The following is a 12,500-nucleotide window of genomic DNA, read 5'->3' as shown; positions in this document are numbered from 1 at the left end:
AAGCATGCTTCATTGACCGAACGTATCGTGTAAATATCAGTTAATTGTGTTCTGACTTTTGATTAAATGATATTTTAGGGCACAATAATTATCTTGTGAAACTGTTTAAATATGATGTTAAGTTCTAATTATCCTTGCTACTTGAAGATAACGCTTAAGCATTCTTATAAAACGTTCGTTTTGAACACAAATTACTTGAAATTTATATTATTTCACATTACTTTCAAGCTGCTGTAAAGTTTGCTTTACACTCAACATTCGAATTTCACTCCTCAATCTCTCAAAAACGAAACACTCCAACTTGGGGAAGCTGAAAATTCTCACTCAGGGGAAGAAAGAGGACGATTTGCCGCCTTCACGTTTTGCAAAATATTCAGGAAATTCACTAAAAATATTCAGACTTTTAATTTCAATAAGGTGATCCAGAGAGCCTTTCCAACCGCAGCGTCGCTGTTCGCCTAAAAGGGGATCGCTTAAAAATTGTAATACCTTTACAAGTTAGTTGATCTTACTAACAAAGAATGCATATACCAGTTACCGCCGCACAAAGCACACATTTAAAATCGATTTTTGTGCCGTTATGAGGCTGTCACACATTTAGTGCAGCTCTCAAATTTTGAAAATTCGCTTTCACTCAATTATGCTTGGTTATTCTATGAATAAATAGATATGTATTGTGTCACATACTTATGGCATACAGATCAAAAACCACGTGTAAGAGAATGAGTGAGTCACCACAACAGTCCAAGTGCTGAAGGAATTCAAAATTTACTTTTGCTGAATTTTGATGTATTTTTTGTACAAATAAATTTCTATATTGTGTCAAATTCAAGACTGGTTGATTCAGACTGATCAAAAGTTACCTGTAGTAAAGTGAACAGGCCTTCATGTGACTATTACAACTGGCAGAATTAGCGATCTTCCTTTTGCTGAATTAATTAATGAATTAATTAACAAGTAATGAAATTAACATTAGTTAAATGAATTACATGAACACATTTTCTCTTGTAAGCACCTCTGCTGAGGCGTTGCTGCTGAGGTTTTCTGCACATGAGGTTTTAACACATGAGTGGTTCACTTGTTTACCAGGTAATGAAGAATGTTCCGTTATGGAAAAAAAAAGGTATGCGTAGTGGTCGTGTGGTTGGAAACACTTCATCGATGAAAAACAAACATGTAAGCAGAGTGCTACTAATAAAAAAAGGACTTTAGATTTTTTTTTTTCTTTTTTTTGAGGGCGGCATGGTCACGCTCACATACCCTGCACACACAAGTTCCAGCCTACTTGACAGAAAGGTGTATAGGCCGTTCAAAAGGCGGGTGAAAAAGTTGGCCACGATTGGTGAGTAAAAATAACGCTGACAGCACAGCCGCTGTCTATGACCTGCCAAGCACTGAGGCACATGCTCTGCCACTCACTGCCACAGCAGAAAACATCCTGGGTGGTTTTCAGTGCGCTGGCATGTACCACAGAAACCAAACATTTTAACTAAAGCAGATCCCAGCCGTGTGACTGATAGGCCAGAGCCCCAACCTTCACCATCTACAACTTTCCTCATTAACCAGGGCTCTGCGTCCACCTCTGCCCTCAACAGCCAGGCCTCTGCTTCTGCACTCAGACTGGGCCACTTCATTCCCAAAACTGTTTGGGCTCTCCCGTAGGCAGGGCCAAGGAAGCAGGTGATTAAAAAAAAGCGAGCCACTTCCATCCTTACAGACAGGCCTGTAAAATGTGCCCTGGAGGAATAAAAAATCAAAAGTTAAACAAAGATCAAATGTAAAAGCAAGTGGTGAAACAAAACACATAGCACACAACAGTTATGAAAATCATGACATGGAAGGGCACAGGCAGTGTCAGGTATGTGATGAAGATTGTGTGGCTTCACATCAGGAGAACAGTGAGTGTTGCTCATGTGATGGATGGACACATGAGGTGTGCACAGATGACTCTTCCATGTGTTTGTGCCCTAAATGTGATAGTGATTATGACTGATAAGTACTGGTAGACAAATCAAAGTGATGAAATTAATCTTCTGGTCGTCGGGTACCAAATCAATTTTGTAAAGGCCATGTCATTTTTAATATTTTATATTATAATAGAGCTTTAAAGAAAAAAAAAGTGTGTGTGTGTGTGTGTGTGTGTGTGTGTGTGTGTGGCTAATAGGAGGGGATGGGTGCTGTTTTGAGGTTGTTCTTCTGTTTGTTGTGTTGAATATGTTTGAGTTATGTGTATATCTCTTTGCTGTTTGTATTGGGCACCAAATATGTGTAACTTATATTATTTTATAGGCAAACATAAAATTGATATGAAATCAATTAATTTCATGAAATTGTATGACGTTTTCAATTATTCTTACTATTCAGTTATTCTTAAATGGTTATATTGCTTTTTCAAAACTCTTTTGGTCAAGCTGCAATGTGTCCCTTATGTGTTACAATGTACCCCGCCTACGGGGCACATTGTAACGTTTCATTCCCCTTCTCTACGCGAAAAAAAAAAGAAGAAGAAAAAAAAGTATATGCTGAATCAGTGAAAGGAGAGTACATTACGGTAACAGACACATGCAACATTGTTGTGAAAAAAGAAATGTACTTTCAACCAAAAGTGTATTTCCAAAACCACAAGAAAGTGTTAGATTGTGCCCCGCTCTCCTCTGTCTCCATCATTACGAGATTCTGTTAATCTATGCAGAGGTGTGATCTAAATGTGAGAATACAGGAAGAACCTATAACACACAGTGTAGATCAAACAGTCTCTCAGCGGAGCCTGCACCATGGCGATGTGTCCACTACATGTGCTGCTCTGTAAGTATTGTCTTTCATTCATCTTATTACCATCTCAGATACATATATCCCGAAGAAAAATTACTTTTCCAAAAATTACTTTTCAATGTATTTTTGCTACATCCCCTTCAACGATTTAAACGAACCAGCTCTTTTTTCAACCCTTCTACCATGTTGAGACTGAAATGACTGGTTATATTGAAGCCTAAATTTAAACACAGATTCATAGCTAAACAGATACATATATACTGCGTGTACATACACGAAAAAAGATAACAGGAATCCAACATCCGTCAAGTGTACTCTCCAACACATTTTGTGTCTGCAAAAGCCTTGGTCTCATTTATTGATTTTTTTTTTTTTTATTAAAGCACTGTACAGTGTACAGTGTACATTTATTTTCCGTTCCCCCGCAAGGTCTTCATTGTCGGACATTTCGTTTCAAGCGCCGAATATATATATATATATATACATTTTAACAAGGGATAGATAGATAGATAGATAGATAGATAGATAGATAGATAGATAGATAGATAGATAGATAGATAGATAGATAGATAGATAGATAGATAGCATTCGCTGATGGGACGGCTTGAAATTGTAATTGGCACAGCAGAGTCTAAGTCACCATACTAATATGATTAGTCTGTGATGAAACCATGAAGACGTCGGGTGAGACGCATAGGCTGTGGTAAAATTATAGCTATTTACAGCAATACCTTGGTGTGTTTGCCAAGAAAGTAATCGCATCATTTTAAGTTAAACCAGTCTAATATAATCTCTCTCCGTGTTTTAGTGTTGAGCTCAATCCACGCTGAACATCCTCAGGGTAAGGTTTGTAATTTATTTGTAACACTTAGTTATTAAAACTGTGTGCTGGTCATGGGTATAACTGCTTTGTAAGTATGTAAGAAAAACAGTATATTACATGATAAGAGATTACATGACAGACAATAGGATCGGAGGAGTTTGATATTGGGGGGGGGGGGGGGGGGGGGGCTATAGCCCACTGGTATGCCTTTGCTTGGACAGAAGAAGGAAACGCAGGCAGATTATTGACAGTAGGACTACTCTAAGATATTTAAATGAGTTAACCCTACTTAATTCGAAACCGCGTCAGCAATGGTTGGGTTGGGCCATCAATGACAATGTAGATTTTAATGGCAAGAGGAAAAATGGCATTTACCGTTGTAGCGATTAAACGCACAACTTTTAAGCAAAAGAAAAGGACCACAGAAATGTATGGTTTACTGTTGTTAGCTAGGTCGTTTTGAAGCCGTGTTTGTTGACGTTACACAACCAATACACTGTTGCCTATAGCCTACTCGGGTAAGCAATGCCTATAGCACACCTGCAAGACACCGATGTAAATTTTCCTTCCCGATTTATTCGTGCATCTTTGACTTGAATGAACTGTTGAGTGCATTATGCGATGTGCAGTGATTTATACTTGTTATACCATTAACCACACCGCTAGCGATCTCCTTCCACACACACCTCAGTGCTAGGCAGCATTAGGTAGACACTTATGCCAGGAGCAAGCACGCTAATTTAGTATATATCCCCAAACCTTTTCTTAAGAGATTTTATTCAACTATTTTATTGCAAGCAGTGTAATACTTAGGCTACGTCCACATTAACCAGGTAAATCTGAAAACGCATAATTATTTTAGCTCCTCCATCCTCATTAAAACGGCGTTTTCTGCGACCGAAAACGAGACACTTCACCTTCTCTGATGAGAACTCTGCAGTGTGCCCTCTGCTTGCTTTGCATGAACAATTCAACAAGTGAACAAATTGAAACAAGTGAAGGAAAAGAATTACAAGTCCCGAAACATGAGTCCTTTAGAAATCGTATTAATTAATTAGCCACTAATTAGAGATTGGGGAGATAAGTTTCATCTTCCTTCCCTTCTCTGACTCTATCTGACGCAGCATTAGCGCGCATAAAGTCTGCCGACACCGTACATCCACCGGTCGCCCCAGTTCCTTTCCCGTTTTCGCTTTTCTAATCCCATTCAAAGTAAGAGGGACAAAAATCCTATTTTTAAATGATTAGACAGTTCATGCGAAGATAACTGAAAATAGTCGAGCTTGTCTTAAAAACACAAGCCTACTTGTGGAAATAGTCTTGAGGTACAAGATTGCGTGCGATGCGAACGGTTGCTATGGTGACTAAATGGTCGTCTAAATACGTTAGCGAGCAGAGGAAAAAAATGTGGAATATCAGTCGAAAGTCAAACCAAATAAGCCAGTGGGCCGGGTACAGTATATAACATACATTGCTTCGGGGGACCAGCCAGAGTGTGGGGGCAGGCCTTAGTTTGGGGACCACTAATCTAACGCGTTAACCTTTAGATGCGTGTGGAAAGACGGGAGATGTGAGGGGTGGAATTCCGCAGGAAGGAAGCACGATACATGATTCTCTGCATTAAGCTATAAATGTTGGAGGATCTTATGATTTGCATAGATGAAGAAAAATGTACAAATATACAATAAGATGGCGGGGGGGGGGGGGGGGGGGGGGCAGTGGGGGTTAAGATTAAGAACCATTGCCAATGAGTTCCAGGGGGAAAAAAAAGCAAAACAACAACAACAACAACAAAAAACCCATAAAATTACACAGAAGAGGGGACAGAGTTGAGTAATGCTGTAATACTATGTGTGGTGAATTTGTTCATCTGCAAATAAAAAAAAATAAAAAAATAATAATAATACTGCAAAGCAGATTTCAAGGGAAACTTGTAAATTCATGCATCAAATCTTTTTATTACATAGTGGGATGAATCATATCAAAATGGAATTTGTTATCTATTAGTTACAAGAAAATAAAAAGAGAATGAAAATAAATAAAGAATTACAGGGAGAAAATCTTGATTTGTTTTACATGTTGGTGCATTTTCTTTAAAAAAAATGTAATTATAATTATATGTTGCAATTCTACAGAAAGTCGAAAGCCTGTTGTGATCCTGCAGCCTGATAAACAGACATTCAGAGGAGAGACTGTCACTCTCAGATGTGAAATACAGGGAGAGAAAGACACTGACTGGGAATACAGCTGGTATAAGAAGAGTTCTTCACTCAGTCTTGTCAGTAAAAATCAGACATACAGAATCAGTCCTGTTAATCAATCCCACAGTGGTGAATACACCTGTAGAGGAAAAGACAGAAGAGACTCACAGAACTCAGAGATGAGTGATGCTGTAACACTGACTGTGTCATCAGGTGAGCGTGTGAGTTTAGTGTCACAGCAAACTATGACCTTGAATTCTGATGATGAATCAATTTAAAAAAGACTGAAAAAAAAGACATAATTTACATTACTGACACCTTTGCATGCAAAATAAAATGACAAACCATCAACGGTATTTAATTTTTGATGAGGCCGATTTCAACTGTGAAATAGAACATAGTGCTGAACATAGTGTTGATCAGTTTTACAAGCTATTTCTAAGCCACAGTTTCTTCTCCAACAGACAAAGACCAGTCAGTTATGAATGTCTCTCCAAAGATGTGGTTGACTGAAGGAGACTCAGTGACTCTGAGCTGTGAGGTTAAAGACTCCTCTACAGGCTGGACATTCCTCTGGTACAGAGTCATTCAGTTGAGCTATAAGTGGGAATGGGTTAAATACAACTCTGTAGAACTCCTCTCAGACAGCAGCAGAGGAGCTGGAGGCTCCTACACTCTCAGCCCTGCTGCTCTTAAACACACAGGAGTTTATATGTGCAGAGCACAGAGAGGAAACCCAGTCTATTACACACAGCACAGTTCACCACAACCACTGTGGATCACTGGTGAGGCAATGCAAGAGTGTTTAATCTGTTTATGTATGTGTGTGTGCATGTGTGTGTGTGTGTGTGTGTGTGTGTGTGTACTATGTACAGCAATGTCTTAAATGTCCTCTAGTTACTAAAATAAACCATTCAGAACAGACTGAGTAAACGTGTGTTATAATTCAGTCTGTCTGTGTCTCAGGTCTGTCTCCTCCAGTCTCTCTGATCATCAGTCCCAACACAACTCAACACTTTACATCTGATTCTCTCTCACTGAGCTGTGAGGTACAGAGTAACTCTACTGGATGGACAGTGAGACGATACACAGATAATGGAAATGTGTCAGACTGTTCATCAAACTGGGGATCAGTAAGAGGATCTACATGTAGCATCAGCTCCCTCCAGTCATCAGACAGTGGAGTGTACTGGTGTCAGTCTGACTCTGGAGGGAACAGTAATCCTCTCAACATAACAGTGACCAGTGAGTCTCTATAGGCATTAATTACTTTCTTTTAAAGAAATGATCCTTTCCCATTTCGCGTATTTAAGCAATTATTAAATAATAATAATAATAATAATAATAATAATAATAATAATAATAATAATTATTATTATTATAATTATCTCTATTATCATGATATTACTATTACTAATATCTTATTACTATCAACACTTTATCATCACTCTATTATTATCTACACAGTTTGAACTGTGACAGTGATGTCAAGTGCAGGGTTGTATTAAGTTATAAAAAACAGGCTTTTAGTTCATAGAATATATATTTATGTGTTATACACAACCCTAAGAGCAATAATGAGGATTCTTGAAGTTAACACATTAACCAGCTGTTAATAACACATTAAGGCATTAATAATGTGGCCTAGGAATGACATTAAAACAATTAGGTATGCTTGATATAATCCAAATTACTTATGTTGTGAAGTATATAGTGTATGTAACTGTGATCTGTTCCATAGATGGTGATGTGATCCTGGAGAGTCCTGTCCATCCTGTTACTGAGGGAGATACTTTGACTCTGCGCTGTAGATATCGATATGACCCCTCAGACCTCAGAGCTGATTTCTATAAAGATGGATTAGTCCTCCAGAATCAGACTACAGGAGAGATGACCATCCGTACAGTCTCAAAGTCAGGTGAGGGTCTGTATTGGTGTAAACACCCAGGGAGAGGAGAGTCACCAAAGAGCTGGATCACTGTCAGAAACAGAGTCAAAGGTGAGATAATAATAGCTTTTCTGTTTTGTGGTGTGTGTGGTACTGCAGACAGTGGTGCTGTGTGAGTATATTACTAATGTGTGTGTGTGTGTGTGTGTGTGTGTGTGTGTGTGTGTGTGTGTTTGTGTGTATGAACAGACTCAGTTAATCCACCTTCTAAACCATCAGTAGCAGTTGTAGTGGGAATGAGCTTGTCGTTTGTGCTGATCAGTCTGATGATTCTCCTTTGCTGGTTCTCAAAATCAGGTAAAGTACATGAGTTGTTGCAAAAAGATGCTCTAATTAACATAAATATGTTAAATTAATAAAATAAATTAATTTATAATTAAATCAAATAAGTTAATCTATATATTTATCAAATTTATGAAAATAAATCCCACATTTGACTGTATGCAGTATGTGTAAAAATAATACATGCCAACTACTTCTAAAATATGTAAAATATGTTTCTTCTGTCATTACAGGCTCATATTCTAACAACACATCTTCGTGAGTATTTTCACGTCTGCATAAATACAACTTGCCAAACATTCACTTAAAACCAGCTCATATGTCAGTGATCTCTTTCGCCCCCTAGAGCCAAAAGACAGAACGACACCAATGAGACTCCAGACCAAGGTCAGAGCCAGACAGGAGAAGGAATGGGTATACAGTCAGGACACTTGCCACTGCAGTCCGGTCAGTTCATTACCTCATCTTTACACATTCAGCTTCTATACTGTGGAAGCAGAGACAGTCACCTATAATCTTACGGGTGATTATAGATCAGGACAATACAGGTAGGGTTTAGAGTCTGGAGTAATATTACAATTGTCTTCATTTTTGTTAGTGTGGCAAAGTCAAAAATTCATTTATCATAAAGCATTATAAAGTGTAACAACAACTATATTACTGTTTGCAACTACCATACAATATCTAATTGCGTGTGTTATGTTTTAAGATGATACTGAACAGGAACCAGACGATGTGACTTATTCTCAGATTGTGACAAAAAATGTAAAATTGAAGATCAAAGGTACATCACCTTCACCTTTCAGTCAAATTAATCAAAGTTCAAATATTTCAAACACAATTCAAATTCAAATACAATCCCACATGACTTCAGTTGACTTCAGCATTCCATGAAGTAAACAGTGCTAAATTAGAGATTATTTAGTAAGAGATATGTCTCATAGTTACACATTTTATTCTCTATCAGACAAGACCAACACACCACAGGAGGACACGGTTTACTCACTGCTGAAGTCAAACATAACCACAGGTATAGTAACACCATTACTGCACTCCCCATCACACTCACACCATTTTAACTATCACTGAACATACTTGACTTTTAAGGCTTTCAGTAAAAGACAATGGAAGTTTTTCTGAACCAGAGACAGTGATTGTGGTGGTAGGGATTTTTTTTTTCATCAGAAACCAGTACTTTAAGAAGAAGAACAGTTATACACCATGTTATATAAGGAATATGAGATGAGGGAAATCTCTCATTTATACAATATGTATTTTATCTCACTATAGATTTTGAGACTGGGCCCAGTGACGTGACTTATGCTCAGATAAAACTGAAGAAAAACAAGAGGAAGAGTAATGGTACGACAAACATTTTTTATAATGTACAAAAACATTTTGACATTTCAATTTATCGAAATTATTATTATTAGATTCTACTCCAACTTCAGTCAACCAAGTTGGAGTAGATAATAATAATGCACAACACAAAGTTTATTTCTCTTATATTGAATTGTTGAAAAGTGACAGGCAGCTTTACTGAGGCAATCCCTGTGAAATCATTTATGTCCAGAGACTCAAATGGACCTTGTGTGATGTAAACTGTTGACATTCTCTGTCAATCTGCTCTATGTCAATCATGATGGAGCCCATGGTTACATGGTTACACATTTTGATAACCCTTATATTTCAGACATCTGCTGCCAATCCCAAAACTCAGACATTTATTATCATGTGTTTACATTTATCTTTCTTTCTTTCTTTCTTTCTTTATTTGTTTATTTATTTATTTATTTATTTATGTATGTATGTATGTATGTATGTATGTATGTATGTATGTATGTATTTATTTACTTTTCATGTTGGCCTCAGAAGATGTAAAAAAAAATATTCTGACAGTGTTTTAATTTTTCCCTCTTATGTTTACACAGAGGATTTCCTCTTTTTTTCGGTGAATTAGTGTTGTCTGTTGATGAAATTTTAATGAGCTTTAATCTTACAGGACCAAAGGACCAGATGTCCCTTGGTGTTGATATGACAGAAAATTACATGAGAATATCATCAAACTGAAAATCACCAGATAACCACAGCCATAAAAGGTCATCAAATATTCATAGATAATTCCCAAAAGTATACAAACTGTTATGTTTAAAACATTCAATGAAGAAAATCAATCTATGATCAGCTCCAGAGAGAAAACTGTGGATTCCCATTTTACAATCTCTTTTATTTTCCTGTGTTAACTGTACTCTTTTGATTGTTACATGTACTCTGAGTGTTGGTTTATTATCCTTACAGAATAAAAGAAAAAAAAAAGAAAGGAAAAGTTTGTATATATGTGTAATATTTCCCCGAATGTCTTTATAGTCAGTCATTGTCATTCTTAACAATGGCTTTTAGTTCAATCCATGTAACAGGTCTCCAGTTATGATGCTGACTGCAATGATTATGTTACAGTTCACTAACATGAACTTTGTCCTATTTTCCCCATACATTTTATCACTGATCTAATCTCTAATTTGGTCCTATGCTCCATATGCAACTTTTAAACAGGAGTTGAGAGCGCACATATGGAACTCAGATGGACATACAACAATTACATGAACCTGCATTCATGCAGTTTACCTACTTTTTCTAGATATTGTAGTATTTAGAGTCCTGAGAAATTTGTTGCCTTTTGATCTGATCTTTTTGCTGTCAGCAGTTGTGTGCTGCTGTCAACAGGGAGATCAAAGGGACCTCAAAGTAAGATTTTATGCTGTTTACTAAAATACAGTATTGTAACAGTAATTTCTGTCCAGGCTTTGTTGCAATACCTCACAACATCTCATCACCTAATGATCTGTCTGTTCTGCCTGCTCGAGGCACTATTAGACCCTTCATTGTCCCAGCTGACTGTTTCCACCAACATCTTTCTCTTCATAAATACATCAGCCGGTCGAATACAAGTCCACTGTAGAGAGTTTGTTTTCACTCTACTCACTGTTCTCAGTCTGTGTCCTCTCTCTCTCTCACACACACAGACACACAGACACACACACACACACACACACACACACACACACACGCACACACACAGACACACACACACACACACACACACACACACACACACACCTACAGTATATACATACATACATACATACATACATACATACATACATACATACATTAAAAATAAACAAAAACAAACAAAAAAAGAAAGCCCACAATCCAGCATGAAAACATAAACAGGTCAACTAAAATAAAACTTCTAAAGATGGTCACTATAAAAAGTGGAAGATAATCATACTCATTTTACAGGCCACTGGTTTCATGTGTGTTTAACCTAAAATAACATCAACAAGATCTGCAACATTTTAGAATCAAAACACAGCTTCTTATCTCTGAATGGTAATAATGGATGTACAGTATTAGTACAGCATTAAAATGCTCCATATAAAAGTTGCCTTTCTCCCTTGTACAGCTATACCACAATCAAGACATTATGAATCCAGAGTCACTGCGGAAACTACTTACATCAGCTTTTTAAGTAATCCTAGCATTTTTGTTCTTTTGTTTGTTTGTTTGTTTGTTTGTTTGCTTTTTGTTTGTGATATACTTAAATTTTTCTGTTCAACATTTAACCAAATCATTAGAGCCAACTTGATTTGATCTCTCATCAGTTCGCCATAATTGAGTTGGAGTTAGCCATACTTGATTTTCAAAGAAACTATAATCTGCCTTGTGTACACACACACACACACACACACACACACACACACACACACACACATACACACACACACACACACACACACACACACACACACATATATATATATATATATATATGTGTGTGTGTGTGTGTGTGTGTGTGTGTGTGTGTAAAACAAACAAACAAACAAACAAAAAAAACCTACAATTTTTTTTTTCAAATAATTGCTTAGGACTTTAACAGTTAAACTTCTAACTTTAATGTTATATCAAAACCATGATCAGCACACCTCCATCATCTTTAGCAGATCAGCACCAGTTTAGGAGATCAATGCCAGTTTAACTAGTCAGCTACTGTACTGGCTAGCACGCATGACGATATAAAACTTAACTGTCGCTAAATCGAAGTTTGAAAGGCAAATTGATAACAAAACACAGAGAGACATTGCATTGGATTATGTTTACAGGTAACGACAAACAGTAAAACAACATGGTTTAGCAAAATTTACCAGCTAGACAGAAAAGTAGGCTACATGCATGAGCACCATTGAATGCACTAAAGATAAGATACATATATATATATAGATATGTACATATATATATATGTTTTCCATGTTTGTTGATGTGTGTGTGTGTGTATATACATATATATATATATATATATATATATATATATATATATATATATATATATATATATATATATACACACACACACACATACCTTGCACCAGTCTCTCACCTTTCCTCTGACGAAAGTTGAAGACATACAAATACA

General features: G+C 36.9%; 1 protein-coding gene across 1 annotated transcript in view; it reads left to right on the top strand.

Moving 5' to 3' along the window:
- The window catches only part of LOC115816394 (basement membrane-specific heparan sulfate proteoglycan core protein-like), a 62,227-nt gene that overhangs the window by 6,807 nt on the left and 42,920 nt on the right, over positions 1–12,500 (top strand). Inside the window, exon 5 of the mRNA XM_030779350.1 lies at positions 5,731–6,009. Coding sequence (XP_030635210.1) covers positions 5,731–6,009 — 279 coding nt within the window. The remainder of the gene's footprint in view (positions 1–5,730; positions 6,010–12,500) is intronic.

Source organism: Chanos chanos, chromosome 7 (genome assembly GCF_902362185.1).
Source record: "Chanos chanos chromosome 7, fChaCha1.1, whole genome shotgun sequence".
Taxonomy (NCBI): domain Eukaryota; kingdom Metazoa; phylum Chordata; class Actinopteri; order Gonorynchiformes; family Chanidae; genus Chanos; species Chanos chanos.
This window is presented reverse-complemented; position numbering and strand designations above follow the sequence as displayed.